The sequence below is a fragment of the Balaenoptera ricei genome, chromosome 5, assembly GCF_028023285.1.
Source record: "Balaenoptera ricei isolate mBalRic1 chromosome 5, mBalRic1.hap2, whole genome shotgun sequence".
Classification (NCBI taxonomy): Eukaryota; Metazoa; Chordata; class Mammalia; order Artiodactyla; family Balaenopteridae; genus Balaenoptera; species Balaenoptera ricei.
The window spans coordinates 24146099-24165377 of NC_082643.1; the positions used below are offsets into that span (position 1 = coordinate 24146099).

A 19279-nucleotide genomic window follows, 5' to 3' on the forward strand; every position below is an offset into this window, starting at 1 on the left:
GAATCTTCCATATCAATCCCTCCCCTCCCCCTCCCCCCCCCACAACCTGCACGTCCCCAGGCCATTAATAAGAGATAAGAGGGTCTCCCTTCTAATTGACGGAATCACTAAGGACATTTCACAGTAATTATTGCTGCCAAGAGTTTAAAGAATTGCATCCCAGAGCCCCTGTCACTCGTGGTGGGCTCCATCCCACCTCTCTCCCCTGCCCTAATTATTTTGTAGTTGGAGAGCTCTGAAACAGCAGAAATCTCTGTCTGATGTTTTTTTTAAAAAATAACTTTGCATAATTAAGGCTCTCGTGGCCCTAGCTGGTTCCCTGACAATCGCATCCTCCTCTCTGGGTGTCGCCGCTGTCACACACGGGGGAAGGGTGAGAAGCCCCCTTCCCGCCACCCTCGCCTAAGTGAAGTGAAGTGAAGGGACCCTGGGGAGGTTCTGAAGCACCCGTGATCCAAGGAAACAGAAGTGAAGCCTGAGGTGCGGGCCAGCCTTCCTCTCCAGCCTTGCACACAACTCTGATGTGTCCCTTTTCTGCTTAAAGCCCTCCATGGTTCCCAGTGCCCACAGGATCAAGGTTCAAGATCCCACATGTAGCTGCCAAGCTCCTTCCTAACTGGGCCCCAACCGGCCTGCTGCTCCAGCTTCACATACCCAAATTCCCAGGGCCTCGAACAGGGTGAGGCAAGCAAGACCCCTAGGGCACCACACTGAACAAGTCACTCTGGGGTCACTTTAAATGAATGCCTCCTTCAATGTTGTGACTTAGGCATCTCGCTTGCCTTATCCTAACCCTTGCCCTGCCATATACCAGGCAGCAGGGCAGAGCCAAGCTCTGGGTGACCTCAGGCAAGCCCCTTAACCTCTCTGAGCCCAAGTTTCCTCACCTGGAGGACAAGCATGGTGAGACCTCCAGAGGTAACACCTAGAAGCACCTGGCCCAGTGAGGGACTTGAGTAGCTGTTCAATAAAACTACATAACTGTTTTTATAGTTATTTTTCACATTGTTTTCTCTCCCTGAAACTTCCTTTCCCATTTTTAGCCTCTGTCTTTCTCACCAACTCCTGTACATCCTTCAGAACCCCAACTCAAACATCCTGTTCTCTGTGCAGCTTGTCCAGATGTTCTCCAAAGAAATCAAATGCTCACCCTTGCTGCCCGCACAGCCCCGGGATGCCCTCTTGTATGGCATCAGTGAGGATGCCTGGTCACCTCATGGGGCTGTGAGCTCTTGGGGCAGGGGGTTCTGCCTTTGTCACTGGTCATCCCGGCATCCCTGCCCAGCCTGGAACCAGGCTCAGAGCACAGTCTTGCTCACAGAGTGAACAGAACCTTCTGGTGCTGCCTGCCCATGTGGCCTCTTCCCCGTGCCTTTCCTGACATATTTCTTTCCCCACCTGGTATGATGCCACTTACATATCTAGGCACAGCAGTGAAACCTGTATCTGCTAGAAGTGGCCTCTGGGGGCCCATGGCTTTTGCTCTGTGTCCCTCTCAGTGGCACCAGCTATGTGCCACTCCTCATTGTCAGCATGTGGATGGTCTTCTCTGGGCATGGGTGGGGAAGTGGGGGGTAAACTGAGCAGGCAGAATTGATCAGATGGGGCTGGGATGAAGGGAGGTTCAGGGCTGATGGAAGAGCTGCCCTGGCTTGAGCCACACGCTCAGGGACAATGGCGCAGGGCAGTGAAACCCTGGAGAGAAACATGGACATACGGAAGTGGGGCTGCAGGTCTGCGGAGGTGGAGAGCACAGGAGGAGACGGGCCTGAAGGAGCAGACGGGCCCTGCCCAGTCCTTGCCCCTGGCTGCCCTGGCAACGGGTCCCTCCTCTGCTCTGAAATTATACGAGAACCTCCACTTGAATGACGAGCACACGCATCCAGCCTAGTCCCACCTTCCCACCTTGCGCTCCAGGAGGAGCTGGGGTGGGGGGGTGGTCCCTGCAGCAGAGGGAGAAGCAGTGGGGTTGTGGATCACAGGGTACCTGTCGCTCCCGCACGATGCCACTGTTGGGGGCGGTGCCTCCTGCGAGGTCACCTTCCCGCCCCTGACACCCTGCCACCGGGAAGGCTGAGGCCGTGCAGAGGGAGCAGGGACGGGCAGTCACTCTAAGGCGGTGGGCACAATGAACTCTCACTGATGAGGAGTTAGCAACTGTCATTCTCTGCTTATAACTGTCCCCTGCTCAGCACCGTGTGATGGACCCCGTTGGACAAAATAACATCCACCCCAACTGTGGCCCCCCGCTCCGCAGGGTCTGCCCCCCACCTGTCTGTCTTCACACCCCATAGCTGTCCCTTCACCCCACTGTAGCCAAGCCCCTCGCGCGGCAGGGCCCTCACCCCCTTCCCTCTGCCGCCTCTCGTCCCAGGCTCACTCCTTTTCATTCTTCAAGGTGCAGAGATGCCTCCTCCGACCACCTTAAGTCAAAGCTGACCACATCAGAGCAGCCGCAAAGCCTTCAGAAACTTGCCCGCTGTCACGCTCCCATTTACTTACCAGTCTGCTTGCTCCATAGAGGCAGGCGCCCTCTCCCTGCACAAAGCCTGCGGCCCCCCCTCACCCTCTCTCACTCTCCATTCTCCATTCAGCCCGTGGGCAAAGCCGACCTTCCGTGCGGATGCAGGACCCGACCCCTTCCACTCACCGCACCCACCCCGCTCGGAGCATCAGCACCCTGCATCTGGGTTACTGGGCTAATCTCCCAGCTGGCCCCCACCTCCACCCTCCTCTCAGCAGCCAGGGGGCTCCTATTAAAACACAGCCAAGCAAAGCCCCCTGTGGCTCCCGTCCTTTCAGAGTAAACCCAGAGCCCCCGCCATGGTCTGTAAAGTCCTCTGCATGTGGACCCTCTGCTCTCCACATGTGCTCCTCTCTCCGTGCGCCTCTAACCTCACCCCCACCTCCCCCGACTCTGCTCCTGCCACACGGGCCTCAGGATCCAGCTACGGGGCCCTGGCTGTGCCCTCTGTTGGGGGCTTTACCCTGGCTCTGCCCCCAGATATCTGGAGCCTCTCCAACAGAGGGGGGCTAGGTCTGGTCTTTCTACCCCAGATCCATTACCAGGGATGAGTCCTGGGAGTCTACCCCACCCAGACCCTTTAAATGAACCTGGCTCACCCACAGTTTCCATAAGAGTTCTTTGTTCTCAAGGCTTCTGTGAAGATTAAGTGAGAAAGAACACAGGCTGATAGGCATGAGACTATTGGAGCCTCTATCCTGGTTCCACTTAGCTGTGTGACCTTAGGGAAATGTCTTAACCTCTCTGTGCCTCTGTGTGATAAACGATAATGGCCCCCAAAGACGGCCACATCCTCATCCCTGGAACCTGTGCACATGCTACCTCACGTGACAAGACTTTGCAGATGTAAGTTAAGGGGCTCGAGCTGCAGAGATTAGCCTGGATTCTCCAGGTGGGCCCTCTGTAATCATAAGAGGGAAGGAGGAAGGTCAAAGGCAGAAGAAGAGATCGCATGATGGAAGCAGGGGTTGGAGTGATGCATTTTGAAGATGGAAAAGGATCGTGGGTGACCTCTAGAAGCTGGAAAAGACAAGGAAACAGATTCTCCCCCGAAGCCTCCAGAAGGAATGCAGGCCTGGCGACACCTGAATTTTAGACCTCTGACCTCTAGAACTGTAAAAGAATATATCTGTGTTGTTTTCAGCCACTGTTTGTTACAGCAGCCAGAGGAAACCAATACACTCGGTTTCCTCATCTATAAAATGAATAATCGAGTACCTCCATCATAGGGTAGCTCTCAGGACTTAATGAGATGTAAACTTCGAGCAGCACCCGGTGTGTAGCAAGCCCTTGACCAATGTTAACTGCGGTTCCTGCTTCACCCAGCATCGGGCTGTCACAGAGTAGGGGTTCCACCAGGGGGAGCGATTGCCATTACCACCTATTCTAGGGAATCTTCGTGCTTGGGCACAGCCCTTCCTTTTGGCAGACTCTGTGCTGTGAAAAGCAGAAATAACTGCCTATTTTGAGGATTCAAGCACAGTCGTTTCCATGGTTACCCTGTCATAATGACTAGCAGACAAAAGACCCGGATTTCTACTGCTTTGGAGAAAGACAGCAAGCTGTGGGCTGGGTAGAAGCAGCCCGTGCTTCCTGGCTCTGCCCTTGATGGGGAGGAGCCTGGGGAAGCCACTGCATTTCTCTGACCTCGGTTTCCTCATCTGCCCAACGGCAGAAGTCAACACGTGATCCACTTGTGATCCGGGACGCCCTTCCTTCAGTGAACAGAAAATCACGGTCTTATCTGTTGAGAAAACGATGCTGTGACCATTCATCTCTGGGGGTGTCTCTATCAGCCATCCCCTGAGTTCTGAGTAGTAACTGAGTAAATGGATAGAAGTGAGATGCAAAGAACGGGTCCTAACCTCCAAGTCTCTTTAAAAAAAGACCTGGCTCCAATAACAACCATTTGTTCTGATTAAAAATAACAACCTAATTGGCAATCATCTCCTTGCCAGACGAGGGCTAAGAACAAACGCGATCTGGAGAAAGCAGACAGCAGGGCAGATATCTCCTCTACTCACGACTTATGGCAAATTAAATGAGGGAAGGAAAACAGAAGCTGCAATGTATTGTACAAAGACTGGTGAACAATCCTGTCACTGGCATTAATGAGAAAGTGCAGAATATTGAGTTTGAGAATGAAAAGAAAATTCTAGAAAAATTTAAAATACATTTTTGATGCAAATTAACTCTCATAGAAAACCTATATAAACCAATAATCAAAACAGATTTACACTTGAGTTTTACTAAGACTTCAAGGAGCTGATATGTTATACTAAATATTCTAAGGAAAAAAAGAGAAATCAGCCAGCTCATTTTACAAGAGAACAATCATCTTAAAACTGGGCAAAGAGCGTAGGCAAAGAAAATTAAAGGCCAACTTCATCTATGAATATTTATGCCAAAAGCATAATTTTTGCATTTATGCAAAAATTTCCTGCCCTCAGTGTCACCAGGCACTGAAAAAGGTCAGAAGGTGTGATGTCCCTCCCTTCATACCTTGGCCGTGCCAAAGCCTTCTGGAACTTCTGGAGAGGCAGACTTCTCCGCGGCCCTATAGTTAATTAATACTCACTGCAGCCCCAGGAGAGGGGATGAGAAATTCAATGGGGTTGAGTCATCAAAATAAAGTTACAGCTCTTGCACTTGACTTTGTGGGCTGATTCACATGCAGCTGCACACCACCAGGCGTATGACGAGGACGTGCCTGGAATCTATGCTTGTGTGCCTGGGCTGGGGAAATGTACGAGTGGTGGCCGCCCTGGTGGGTGGCTGCTTGTTCAGACCCCAGGGAACCAGCTAACACAGTTACAGAAGCCGAGAGGGGCTCTGACTCTCACATCCAGCCCACGAAGAACGTCATTCAAGCAGCGTGGGCGGACACAAAACCATCTCTATTCTCCCTAAATTCCATCCTTCCTGCACACACACTCAGGGACAATTTCTGGAAGTATTTCTTTCCATGCTTTTCTGTTTCCATTCTTTCAGTGAAGTAGCCATTGCCTTGCTTTTCTCCCCCACGGAATCTTTAAACATCATTCCCCCATGTCATTAAAAACCTCCTAAGTCAGTATTTTAAATGTCTGAACAATATTCCATTATACAGACATCATCATCTGGCCACGCTGGTGCCTTCCCATCTTGGAGGCTTTGCCCCTGCAGTGTCCCCCTTCTAGAAGATTCTTCCCCCAGAGATCTGCACGGCGCACTCCTTCAGCACCTCAGAGAGACTGTTCCACTGTAACCGCCTCAGTCAGTGGCACTGACATGACCCTCCCTACACTCTGCTTTTTTGGCGGCTGTTTACACCACTCACCACTTCTTGACATCACACCACCTAGTTAGGAGTTTATTGTCTGTCCATTGGTTCCTGCTGCACCCCTGTGTCAAGCATAGTGCCTGGAGCATGGCAGGTACAGACAGCCTGCCTGGATGGTTGTGTGTGCCCTGCTGGCCCCCGCTCCACCCAGAGAGGGAGATTTGCCCTCGCCGCCCTGAGAGCTGACAGCTCAGCCCTCGGGAGAAGGCTCGTCGCACAGAGAGGGGGTGTTCCCAGGGTTCCTCTGGGGGAGCCCTGGGGCTCGTGGACGGGGGACTGCAGCTCCAACAAGTGCAGACCCAGACAGCGGACATCCTGCCTGGCTGTGGACAGGAGGAAAGCCGGGCGAGTGTGTGGACAAACCCGGAGAAGGGGGCTGGGGTAAGACTAGGGGACAGAACTTGGCCGAGGAGGGAGGAGGGGCTGGTGGCTGCAGACAGTCCTGGGCCTGAGTGCCTGGGGGCTGGGGCAGCACTGTCCTCTCTCGCTGCCCAGGGAAACCAGGCTCCCGGGGGGAAGACAGTGACCCTGTCCCTCCCTACAGCCGTCTGCCTCCTTCACCCAGACTTTGATAAGCCCTCCAGGGGCCAACTGGCCACCACTCATTCATTTGTTCACTCGTTCATTCATTCAACAAGTGTGTATTTCCAGACACTGCTGTAGGCACTGGGGTGGATACAGAGACGAACTGAAGCCCCCGTCCTCCCGGCTGGGGCCACGTCTGCCCCCTGCCCCCTGCTACTCCTGCAGTCATCCAGGGACGGCCCTGTGGCCTGACCCTCTGCCTTCAGGTGCCTCTGGGGAGCACTGCATCTGTGGGCAGCACCGCACAGCCCAGCACCAGGCAGCTCAGCCCGGGGATGAGGAGCACCAGTTGGTGTGTCCCAGAGTCCCGGGTTCCAGTCCCACCCTGCCACTTTTCAGTGTGGGTGACCTGGGCCCTTCCCTGAAGGCTCAGTTTTGCCCTCTGTGCGGGACCCGCTGGGAGCTCGTGTGACGATGAGATGAGATGATGCAGGTAGAGAGAGAGGTGGGGCGCCTGACTCAGAGTGTCCAGTGTGAGCTCTTCTGCGGCGGTGGTGGTTGTCTTATGAGGTTCCCTTGGACCTTGGTCAGCCCCTAATCTCCTTGGCACCTCTGTGGCAACCCCGTGGCTGGCCCTGTGGCGGGTTCCAGCATGAGGTGACCCCAAGGAGCTCATAGGCTGCTGCGGGAGACGGAGCAGCCACAGAAAATTCCACAGGGTGTGGCTAGTCTGTGAGAGGAAAGCTTTGGGGGTTCTGGGGGTGCAGAGGAGGGACCTGGCCCAATGTGGAGATCAGGGAAGGCTTCCTGGAGAAGGTGACAGCTGAATGTGGTCCCTTCCTGGCTTCCAGTGCCCAGCTCGCTCCCTGGCCCGCGTCTGTGGAGGGGCTTGGGGTGGAGGCAGTGGGTGGCAGGACCAGGTGCCCCCTCCAGCAGCACTAAGGAGACACTGAGTTCTCCTGAGTTCTCTCCATGGCGGAACACCCCCATGCCCCGCCCACCCCGCCGGGCTCCAGCACCGGGACGGCCCCGCCCACGCCTACCGCTGCCGGGGCCCTGGCGGGCATGCGCACTTACGTTTGGAGTGCTTGTCGCACAGGGCGGCCGCACGCATGTCGCAGAGGCGCAGGGAGCCCTTGCTGCTGCTGTAGACGAAGAGGTTACAGTGGTGCGGGTGGAACTCGGACGCGGTGATCACCTCCGTGAGGTCTTCCATGTTGGCCGGCTTGATGTCCACGATGTCTGGGTGGCCGAGTCAAGGAAGGGGCGGTGAAGGAAGGGCGCCCTCGCGGCTCTGCCTTTCCCAGCTCGGAGACCCTCGGGTTTCCCGACGCCTCTCCTCGGCGCACCCACCTGCCCCGCGTCTGAGCTGGCTCCGTTCCTGAGACTCCTGGACAAACACCCCGCCACGGAGTCCCCAAGCTGCAGACCTGACTGTCGTCGAACAGCCTGCTGGTTGTCCCTTCTGGGTGCCCGTCCACTGTCCCCATAAGGCGGGACTGCCGCCTCCTTCCTGACCTGTGCCCTTTCTCCAGCCAGTGCCCATCCGCTGCCCGGCCCCACGCAGGGCAACCCTTGAGGCGTCTCCCCTCTGCCCCTCCTCTTTCAGTTGCCAAGCAGGAGGCCAGGAGCGTTTGTTGAGTGCCTACTACATGCTGGGCTGTGGACACACTAGGTGAACAACTGCAGTTCTCCCCGTCACTCTGTGAATCGTGTCTGAGCTGAGTGGACAGGTATCCGTTGGCTCCCCTCCCCCCTCTCCCCCCGCCCCCCCGCACCCACTCCCTTCCGCCCACAGCATCAAGACTCTGCTTTGGGGAAAAGGTTCTCTGCCTTTCTGGGTTTTCAGCTCTAATCTGTGCCTTCCATTCCCACCCACAGTCACCACGAGGGATAAGCATATGGCGTCAGCTGTGCCAGTGGAGGGGCTCCAGACTTGGAATACTGGGAATGCTGGGAGGCAGCTCTGTCGTCTCTGCGGGCTGGGTGGTGTGGAGAGGAAGGGACGGTATCTGCTGCCATGACAAGGGGAAACCCGGAGACTGGGGCGGGGGCAGACCGCCCCAAAGACAGAGTGGATGGAGAGAAAGATCTGTCAGTACCTTTAGAATCCTGCGTGAGGATTCACCCGAAAACGGTAACCCCTGGACGGTTAAATATAGGACCCAATAAGTCCATTTTCTGTTTAGCGTCAAGAATTTTGTTGCTTGGAAAGGAAGTATCGCTGACTGAAATGCTGGAGCCCAGAGAGGGTAAACAACTTGTCCAGGGTGACTCAGCAGTAAGTGGTGAGGCTGGATTCCTGTCCATTCGCGGTTGCCTACGACAGCAAATCATAACCCCTTGCTGTAGCGTCCTAGGCCTGGCGTACCCTGGCCTCTCTCTACCTTTCCGGCTTCAGATCCTACTAGTGGCTCTGCCCTATAGGCACTTTCCTCTCGAACAGCGACACCTTCAGTCTCTTGTCTCCCCAGCCCCGTGGGGGCTCTGCACAGCCCTTCCCTCTGATGGAAATGCCCCCTCCTCCCTCTTCTTTGCATGTGAGCTGTGGATTCAGAGAATGCCAGCTCTGCCACCTCCTGGCTGTGTGATCCTGGGTGAGTCCCCCCACCATCCAACCAGTTCCCCATGCCTCAGTTTCCTCATCTGTAAAATGGGCTAACAGTTCTATCCTCATAGGTTTGCTGTGAAGATGAGAAGAGGCAAAGCCCTTGGCAACTGCCTAACACATCGCAGAGCCCAATGAATGTCAGGTGCTCTCATTATTTTTTATTATCTGGAAAATACTGATTGAAACTCTGACATTCATCTGCTGTCAGCCGCCCCCCCTCCACCTGCCCCAGGCTACTTCCTCTCTCAGTAAGAAAGAGACATTTTCTGACTTCTGTAAACAGTAGAATTTATAAAACATCAGAAAAGATGGTTGAATCTGTGCAATCAGAGGAGGGTCTCTGTGCAGATGCTCAAATCTTGCTTGCTAGAAGCACACCATTAACCAGAAATGTAGAATCACATCAAAATAGAAAGAGAGGGGAAAAAGGAGCTATGTCGTCAGTGCCTGAATTGGTTTCCCAGGAAACTGTGGTTTTCTGGTATGATAAGAAACAGAGATTAAATCATGAAAAAGTGAGACTAAAGGTTGAGAGAGAAAAAGAGCCAAGACTTCTGGAATGTGAAATCCATCAACATCAACCTGCAGCCCCATCCTTCTCAGCCTGAGCCCCCGCTGATGACTTTGCCTGCTTAGAACGGCTTTAATTTCCTACTGAACTTAAAATGGTGTCTGGAGAAAAAGTGCCGTCGTTTAAGAAGTGCACATGAGTACAGCACCTGTCAGATGTTCTGCAAACCGGGACTGAGATTCTCCCACAGGACTTGGGACACCAAAGCCAAAGAGGGCCTGGGAGAAACAGAAGTGCCAGGCCTTAGGGCACACAGGTCAGATTTGAGTCCCGGTTGTGTCACTTGTCAGGGGATGTGGGTTTTTACCGTGTTTCACTCCTCAGGGAGTGAAGATGCCTTGCCTTGTAGGTGGTTCCCTGAACATCCCCTGGAGACCTGTCACCCGGCCTGAGGGGGCTCAGGCCGCTGTGACTTGTTGCTTTTGCCAGTGAATGGAGGGCAGAAGTGACAAGTGATGCGGGTCACTTCCAGGCTGAAGTTCTGAGAGCCAGCACGTGCTGTGCCGTGAGCCTCAGGGGACAATGGGCATGCTCCTGTCACCTCTGAGACTTTCTGACTGTTGCTTCAGGATCACCTAACCCTCTTGACTGAGCCAGTGTCCAAACTCTTTCCTTCCCGGCCTCAAGCTGTTCTAGAATCCAGTCCAACAGAGAAGGGATCGGAGGTATGATGTCTGAACTCTGGCTCGTGGAGACCGAAACTGGGCTTTATGAACCATCTTTCTAACCTGGGAGGCTGTGGACGCCAGTGGCCAGAGAGAGGGCAGTGTGGTGGCGTGCAGCCTCCTCTCCCAGGCCCCCAGACCCTGGTCCCAGACTCACGTAGGGGCCAAGGCCACGCAAATGGGTGTTGCCTTTGGCTGGATCATAGTGGACGTGCTTCCTGCTTCCTGTTTCCCGTGACCCGCATCACTCTAACCGCTCCTGACAGCCTCACAACAACCATGTTCAGCTGTGGCCTGCCTTCTGCAAACACTTGCTAGAACTCTGAACGAGGCCATGATGGCTAAGTCTGCGGGGTTCAGTCATGTCTGCAGGCTCTACAGCTAACATGCCTGAACCAGGGCTACACAGAGCCGGCCGAGGGGGGAACCCACGTGGACCAGGGACCCTGTGCATGGGCTGAGGAGACAGAGTCTCCGATGCCTGGGTCCCATCAACAGCCGTGGACCACGGCTCTTAACAGCCTATGCATCACTCGGGGAATCTCTCTTGCTGCTTCAAACAAAGGACTGGATACAGTGGGCGCTGGGGAAAGATGATGTGAAGCACAGAGCTTCATTTCCACCTGATGCTGGGGGAGGAAGACAAAAGCACGGTCATGGCCAATGTGTGCCTCTGAAGCCCAGGGCCCACAGCGTGACCCAGCACCTCCAGGGCAGCACAGCGTCCTTCAGGGCGTGGCCATCCCACCGGGTCCACGGTCACCCAGTCCCGGGACGGCTTCTCCAAGACCTCTGGCTCCGCTCGTCTCAGGACGAGGATCTCCCTGTGGGTGCCCAGCTCCTCACTGGCCATCGGGTGTGTGAGAGCCAAATTATCGAGAGGGGCTGTCCCTACTGAATCCCCATGGTCACATCACAGAGCAGGGGCCTGGAGACGGACTCCTGACCAGCGAAGTAGGCGTGGAGAGGCCTCCAGAGCACAGTAATTACGTCCCAAACAGACACCACAAACACTCCTCCGGGACTCCCACCTGAGTGGCCACATGCCTGTGGACTTTGAGACACTTGACCATACACAGTGGCCTGGACTTTGGCAGGACCAGTGCTGGGTTGGAAGTTGGGGGCCTTGGGCCAGGTGTCTGGTTTTACCTCTCTCTGGAATGTTCAGTTCCACAGGCAGAAATCACTTCCATCTGTAAATCTCGGTCGGTTTCCCCTATCTGCAAAATCAGGGGTTGAGTATGACCCTGGAGCGCCCTTTCATTTCGAGGATTAACGCACAGGTGGCTTCCCCCATGCCCACTTCAGAATCAGCTGCATGAATCCCACGTGTAGCCGGTGCTTTTTTCATGGCAGGACTGACCTCTCTCGGGAAGGAGCATAATTAGACTCATTTGCAAGCCCCCCTCCCCCCGGCAAAGCTGGATGAATTATTCATGTTCTATTTTTCCATCTAATTGTACACCAAGTGCCTGATGGCTTTTGCTTAACTTTCAATCACACTTTGGCAGCTAAGAATGATTCTCCCTCCTAGGAAAGTTTGTCAGACACAGGTAGGCGGAGAGGGGAGCAGGTCACGCGGAGAGGATGAAGGGAGAAGGTAGACTGGCTCCGGTCCCCACCCCTTGGCTGAGCGCGATGTATTTTTCTCCAGTGCAGTGTGTTGAATGGTGCCTCCCCCCTGCCCCCCCCAACGCAAATACATGTCCACATCCTAACCCCCAGAGACTGTGAATGTGACCTTATTTGGAAAAAGGGTCTTTGTAGATACGATCAAGTTGAGGGTCTCAAGATGGGGTCTTCCTAGATTACCTGGGTGGGCCCTAAACCTGATTACAAGTGTTTTTATAAGAGACACCGAAGGAGAAACAGAGACACCCAGAGGAGAAGGCCATGTGGCATCTGAGGCAGAGGCTGGGGTGATGCCTTGGGCTGCAGGAGCTAGGAGAGGCAAGGAAGGATCCTCCCCAGGAGGCTTCAGAGGAACACAGCCCTGATAACACCTTAACTGCAAACTTCAGGCCTCTGGAACTGTGAGACGATAGATTTCTGTTGTTTTAAGCTGCCCAGTTTGTGGGAAGTTATGGCATCCATTGGGAACTCAGACACCCAGTCTGCTTCCTGGAAGCTGGGGAAAAGACACGGGTGTAATGCTAGTATCACGGACAGCTTCCTCTACCTCCATTCCAGACCTCTTCCTTCCCCGCAGTTCCCTGTTTTAGCAGCCCCAGCCCTGAAACGCAGAGCCAGGAATCAGGGCAGCTTCTGGATCCCTCCCTCTCCCTCCATCACATCCAACCTGCCTCCGCATCCTGTGCTCGTCCTCCTGGAGGTCCCTCTGCTCTGGCCCTCGGCCCAGGCTGCCTAAGCCTCAGTGGGGCTCCCCGCCTCTGGTTAGCCCCCCAGTCTCAGCTAGAGTGAACTCCCTAAAATGGGGGTTGGGTTCCCCTACTCCCCACCCACAAGAGAAGGCCTTCTATTCAGGCTGCAAATACTGGCTGACCTATCTGTTCCACTCATCTGAGTGCAGGCAAAATCGTTTATACCCCAAACTCCAGTTTATACCAAACTGGTACCTGTGCCCACCTGAGATGCCCTGCGGGCTGATCAGATGGCTTCACATCTGTGTCTGTTCAATCCTCTCCACGTGTGAGTGAGGTGCCCCCCTTTCTGTGGATGAGGAAATGGGGGCTCCGCAAAGGGAAGCCACTTGCTCGGGGCCAGGCAGAGGGGGACCAGCCTGGGACTGAACCTAAGTTGAGTTCCAGAACCTGCAATACGCAGTGTGCAGTGTGCTGTGACTTGGGAGGCGAAGCAGAGCGGGGACGAGAACTCTGGCCCCTGACAGCCTGGGGCAGAATCCAGGCTCTGTCTGCTTGCTGGCTGTGTGTGCAAGTTTCTGAATCTCTCTGTGCCTCAGTTACCCCAAGTTCAAAATGGCAATGGTACGCCTTACCTCTTAGGGTAGCGGTAGGATTAATTAAGATGGTGCACGTGGTGTGCTGAAGACAGGGCCTGGCGAGGAGTAGGTGCTTTGTAAGTGAACTCCTAAGAAGGCATGTGGCATAACACTGCAGGCAAGGGCTGACTGGCTGTCAGGGGGCCTGGATGCCAGGCTTAAATCTGCCTTTAATCCATGCGGCGCCTCCCTTGGGCCAGTCACTCAACTTCTGTGGACCAGTGTGAGCTGAGGCTCCAGGAACACGAGAGGAAAAACACAGCCACGGGAGCGTGGACAAGTGGGCAGGAGGGGCTGCCGCCTCCCTGGGGCACCCAGGGGCCTGGGAAGATAGCTCTGGTCCAGGCAGCTATCTGGCTCCAGCCCCTTTTCCTTCAGTGGCCAAGTGTGAATAAGCACACATGTAACCCTCTAGACCAGGGGTTGGCACACATTTTCTGTAAAGGGCCAGAGAGTAAATATTTTAGGCTTAGCGGGCCACAAGATCTCATCTCATCCAGGCTGCTGAATTCCGCTTTTGTGATGCAAAAACAGCCACAGACACTGTGGAAATGAATGGGTGTGGCCGTGTTCCCATCAAGCTTTATAAACTGGTGGATTCCTGCGTCCACCTCTCCCCACTGGGCTACTCTTTGCTGACCCCAGGTTTAGAAGAGGGATTGCAATCTTGCTGTTGTAACAGAAGCCTCCCTTTACTGCTAGTGTGTAAGACGCCTGGGGGTCAGTAAAGCTCAGAAACAGGGGTTTGTCCTGTTCCATTCCAGAAGGAAGGTCGTGGTTCTTACTGCCAAGGACACAGGAGTGTAATCCAGGTGAGCCTTTGCAGAGTCATCAGGTTTGCAGAGATTTTTATAGAAACTCTTTCATCTCTCGCTGCCAAGAGCATCGCCTGGTGCCCTGAAACCAGTGGGGTGACACCAGCACCAGGCACCACGGCCGATCAGTTCGAAGCCACACCGCTCCGTGGGATCCCACTCGGAGGGTCCTGAAACTCTGGAGAGAAGGTGGCTATGCTGCTGTGGCCCTCACTCCTTTGAGGTCTGAGGTGCGCTTCTCAGAGCCTTGGTCTCCCTTACCTATCCCAGGAGCACCGGTACAAGGGCCGTCACTCATCCCCTGGGCAAATCTCCGCTGACCATAAAATGAGTCAGGCACGTGAAATGAATAAACGTCATTGGTTCGTTCCACCGAGGGGCTCCAGTTAGAAATAGGTACGTAAAGCACTCCATAAATGTCAAAGTATTACACAAGTATCAACTAATGTGACGGGGTTTAGCGGCTATGCCACGACAAATGCTTGTAAAGACACAGCAAGTAACTGAGCTCTGAAACACAGTCAAACCCTTGGAGGGCTGGTGAGGGCGGCCCCCTTCAGGCCGGGCACCTGGATGTCCCTGCAGAAGGGACCGCGCACCCTCCAATCCCACGAAGGAGGAGAGGGAGATGAGGGTGGGGAGGTGACCGGCCCAGGGCCAGAGGTGGAGGCAGAGCAAGGATGGAATCCTGGCTTCCGAACTTCCAGCCGGTGTTCCTCCCACTGCCCGCTCTATTCTGGAGTGACTGCACCTCCACACAACGTGGAGTTCTCCCACGGGGTCAGCACCCCAAAAGGCCCTGCTGCTGGGGCTCGCTGGACTGGCTGTATCCTGGGCAAGCTGGATGTTGAGAGTGGGCAAGGGCTCCATGAGGAGAAGGATGTGGCCTTGAGCTCCACTGGTTGAACTGAGCAAAGTGTGGTTTATCCAGATGTCCTGGGAGGAGCACACTCTCAGGAGGGGGAGGCTGTTACCATGGTGACCAAGCAGCCGCGGAGAAAGGATGGAGGCGGTTCTGCCAAAGGCCACACCACACGAGGCGTCCTACACAGGCCCCCTGCACAGGGAGGCAGTCTCGCTGGGGCGTGGCCAGCAAAGCTGCTTTTTTTCAGCAACTTTTCTCCAAAAGATGACCTGGCTACAAACGTGAACTGTGAGCCCTCCGGCCTCATCGAGTCAGTCCTCCGGGAGGTTCCGGGCTACCTGTGCCTCTGGTTTAGCTTGCTCAGGCCGCCATAGCGAAATGCCACAGTTGGGTGGCTTCAACAGTAGGAAATGATTCTCTCACAGCTGTGGAGGCTGAAAGTGCAAGATCAAAGTGTCAGCAGGGTTGGTTCCTTCTGAGGCTTCTCTCACTGGCTTGCAGGTGGCCATCTTCTCCCTGTGTCCTCATGTGGTCATCCTTCTGTATATGTCTGTGTCCTGATCTCCTCTTCTTATAAGGACACCAGTTAGGACACCAGTCATACTGGATTAGGACCCACCCTAATGATCTCATTTTACCTTAATCACCTCTTTAAAGACCCATCTACAAATACAGTCATATCCTGAGGCGCTGGGTGTTAGAGCTTCAACATACAGATTTTGGGGGGACAAAATTCAGCCCACAACAGCCTCCTTCCCTTCCCTGCTCAGAACCTTATTAACTATGATGGTGCAATCTCACTCAGAGAGAAGAACCAGGTCGCTGGGGCCATGCTGGGCCGTGGGAGAAGGGCTGTTCTGAGTAACCGCTCGCTGCGCAAAGCCCACTGAAACCCTGGAGTGTTTCCTCTGTGTGATAAGCCAGACTGCACACCTCTTCCAAAAGCCAGCTTATGTGATTCCCAAATTCTCAGACAGGCAAGAAATGACTTTTGAGTCACAAAAACCAGGGCTCGACAGTCTAGCTCCACTGAATAACAGCTGTGTGACCTCTGGAAAACTTCTCAGCCTCTCTGTGTCCTGCTTTTCTCATCTGTAGAATGAGTGGATACCATCAGCTTTGCAGGGCTGTAATGGAGATTTAAGGAGATGACATCTCCTTCATCAAGGAGATAAAGGTCCTAGCACATGGCTGGTACTTTTAGCAACAATTAAAGTGAGTTAAATCTGAATCAGTATTTCTCTTCCTCTGAAACAAACATGAAATAAAGCGGGGTGCAAAAGGTATAATCTTTGTTGCCTGGAAGGACACTCTGGAAAGACAGTGAGGGTTTGTGCTGGATTACATGCCTGGGTTTGTATCCAACCCAGAGTTGGGAGGGGAAACCCAAGGTGGGACAGAGCTTGGACACACACCTAGGCGGCTACCTTCTCATGGCACCGAGCAGGGGCAAACCAGACCCTGTCCCAACCTCTCAGGGCTCCTAGCCCAGCAGTGAAACCAGATGTTAGCCCCATGATGGATGCTCCAGGAGAGACATACAGGGTGCATGTGATGAGATTTATAACAAGGCCCTGACTGGTCTGGAGAGTCAGGGAAGGGTCCTCTGAGGCAAAGGCATTAAGCCAAGGCCAGAGGGTGAGTAGGAGTTATCCAGGCAGAGGGTCAGGCTGGGGGAAGTGTTCCAGGTGAGGGGGAAGCATAAAGCTGGGGAGTTGCAAGAGGGCAGGCTGCTGGAGCCCCAAGAGGGAGGGACAGAGGGCAGCTGACAGGGCTGTGGTCTGGGGTCGAGGGGGGTTTAATCAGAAGTGTCTTACAGAAGTGCCACAGCGGCCTTTCAGGAAGAGACAGGAAGCGCCATAGAGTTGCATGTCCCACCACCCAGAGGAAATGTCAGAAACACCAAACAGCTGCCAAAGCTCATGCATCCGGCCACTTATGTTACGAATCAATCCCCCCTCTGTCCTGCAACAGTGCAAAAAGCACCTGCTTCCCTTAGGATGTAAAACAAGAGCCAGAAACGTTATTGCATTGACAGAACTGGACGGACAATCTGAGTGGCTGAGGGCTAGGAGGGCCATGGGCAAGTGCACCCGCTTCGCAGAGTGGAGAGAATGACAGCACCACCTACGCGAGCTGCCGCGAGGATGAAGTGTAGCAAGTGCAGTGCGTTCAGCTCAGTGCCTGCAATAAGTGTGCAATAACCGTGGCTGTCCTGGAGGTTGTTACCATCATGACTGAGAGGCAGTGTGGCGTGACAGTGACGTGCGTGGGTTCTGCGTCCAGATGCCCCAAGTCTGAATCCCACCCACTTGCCAGCTGGGTGACTCTGGGTAGATTACTTAACCTTTCTGTGGCTTAGTTTACTCCCCTGTAAAAGGGGGATGTTAATCTTGTCTACTCCACAGTGATGTCGGGAGGATTAAATAGGTGAGTATGTGCACGGTGACAGAGTGCTGTTTGGCACAGAGTAAGTGCTCAGTAAGAGGTGAAGGTGGTGTGGGAGGTGGTGAGGGTGATGGTGGGATGCAGCTCTGGTCGCGGATGGAGTCAGCACCATGGACAGCGCACAGGAGCCCTCGGCCGCAGCGGAACCCAACCAGCTGCCTGGCCTTGCTGAGCCCCCAAAGCAGCGGTGCTGATAACAGTTTAACAACATGCTTTCTGGGTGAAAAGCTGATTTTGGAGATTCAGACTCAGGGCATTTCTAAGCAGACTCGCCCCACTTTCCTTATCTGTGGGAGGATGAAAAAAGGCAGCCTGTAAGGTGCTTGACAGTGGTCATGGGCTGGTGTAGGTCCTGTGTTTACAGCATATCAGCCCCTATACTCACCGGCCATTCTGCTCTCACAGCCCCCAGCACGGGAGGCACGCCCCTTTGAATGGAAGAGAAAAGTGAGGCTCAGAAGGCCTGAGTGACCGGCAGGGTCGCCGGGTGAGTGAGTGTTGAAGGCAGGGTTGAACCCCAGGCTCTAGGGTTTTGGCCAGCACAGAGCCTGGCACATGGGGGGGCCTTGGTCGGTCCCCTCCTTCGCTCCCTGTGCACAAAATAAGCCCAGCCCACAGGTGGCCGAGTGCTGACCAAGATGTGGAACTGCTTCAACATCCAGCCTAGCTTCAGCACCTGCTGCATAAACGGGAATTAGAAATTTGTTCCAGGCTAAGGCTTGGTGTGATGCCAGCTTCCACCATGAGAAATCGCTCAGTGGGGAGAAAAATCAACTGAACCATCTTTAGAAGTCTCTGGGTGCTAAGAATAAAGCAGAGGTCCGTCAGCTGAGGCCCCCTGTGCAATCTGTTACCTTTAAGATGCTTCAAACTCAAGAAAAATCACCCAGAGCTGCCTAAGAGCCTCAGAATGTTGGCATTAAAGGACTGAGAGGTTATTTAAACAGATGTGGAGATGGCACTGGGGAAAAAGGGCTTCAGTGAACAGAGAAGATGTCGGGATTTATGAGAAACAGCCTTAAGTATTTGAGGGGCCATCGTCTAAGGGGGAAAATAATACCGGCCAACTGCCAGGCCCCTTTATGTGAATGATTCCTTTACTCCTTACCAATATCCATATGGTAAGGAATTTGGCCCATTTTGCAGTCATGGAAATCGATGACAAAGGAGGTAAAGCAATGAATCTGAGTCCAATTCTGCCGGAGCCCAGAGCCCAGACTGCTTCTCTTTAGTGTCTGGGGTCGCGGAGCCCCCCACCTTGGAGCCCAGGTTTGCAAGGAGGCATCTATATCCTAAGACCAGATGGAAACTGTGAACTCCCTCCCTCCAAAGTCACCATTTACAACCATTCATAAGCACCTACGATGTGCCAGGCCCTGCATTATGGTTGGGGACACAGAGAGGGCTCAGCCTGGGTTCTTAATCCCAAGGGTTTCAGCAGAAAATGGGGGAGGCATTCATACTAACAGATGATGAAAGCCCACTGTGACCAGCGAGTGTGGGCCCAGAGGGACTCGGACCAGCCTGGGAGGGGTGCAGAGTGGACAGAGCAGAGGTGACCAGGCAAAGGGGGCTGTGAGTGATGCATGTGGGCAAACGGGAGCCAGCCAGGCTACAGGAGGGAGAAAGGCTCCTCCAGAGAAGGATCAGCGGAAGGCAGGGCACTGCCCGCACCCCTGCAGCACGAAGGGAAACCCAGTGACGTGAAGGTGTGGGCAAGCCTGACGCACAGGACTCTGGGGAGGTGGGCAAAGGCTGGTCACCAAGAGCTGCCGGGCACTGTTGAGGGATCTGGACATTCTCCAGATGCTGCTGGGGACCACTGAGAGCTCTACACAGGGGACTGATGTGGTCAGACTAGAGGCTCTGATGAGCCACTCTCAAAGCTCTGTAGAGGGCCAGCTGGCTGGGCAAGGTGGGATTCAGGCAACGGTCCAGGCAGGAACGGTACGACCTGAGCTGGGCCTTGGTTAG

General features: G+C 54.4%; 1 protein-coding gene across 1 annotated transcript in view; it reads right to left on the minus strand.

The window, feature by feature from the left end:
- PPP2R2C (protein phosphatase 2 regulatory subunit Bgamma) overlaps positions 1-19279 on the minus strand; it is a 137949-nt gene that overhangs the window by 17444 nt on the left and 101226 nt on the right. Inside the window, exon 6 of the mRNA XM_059923925.1 lies at positions 7449-7613. Coding sequence (XP_059779908.1) covers positions 7449-7613 — 165 coding nt within the window. The remainder of the gene's footprint in view (positions 1-7448; positions 7614-19279) is intronic.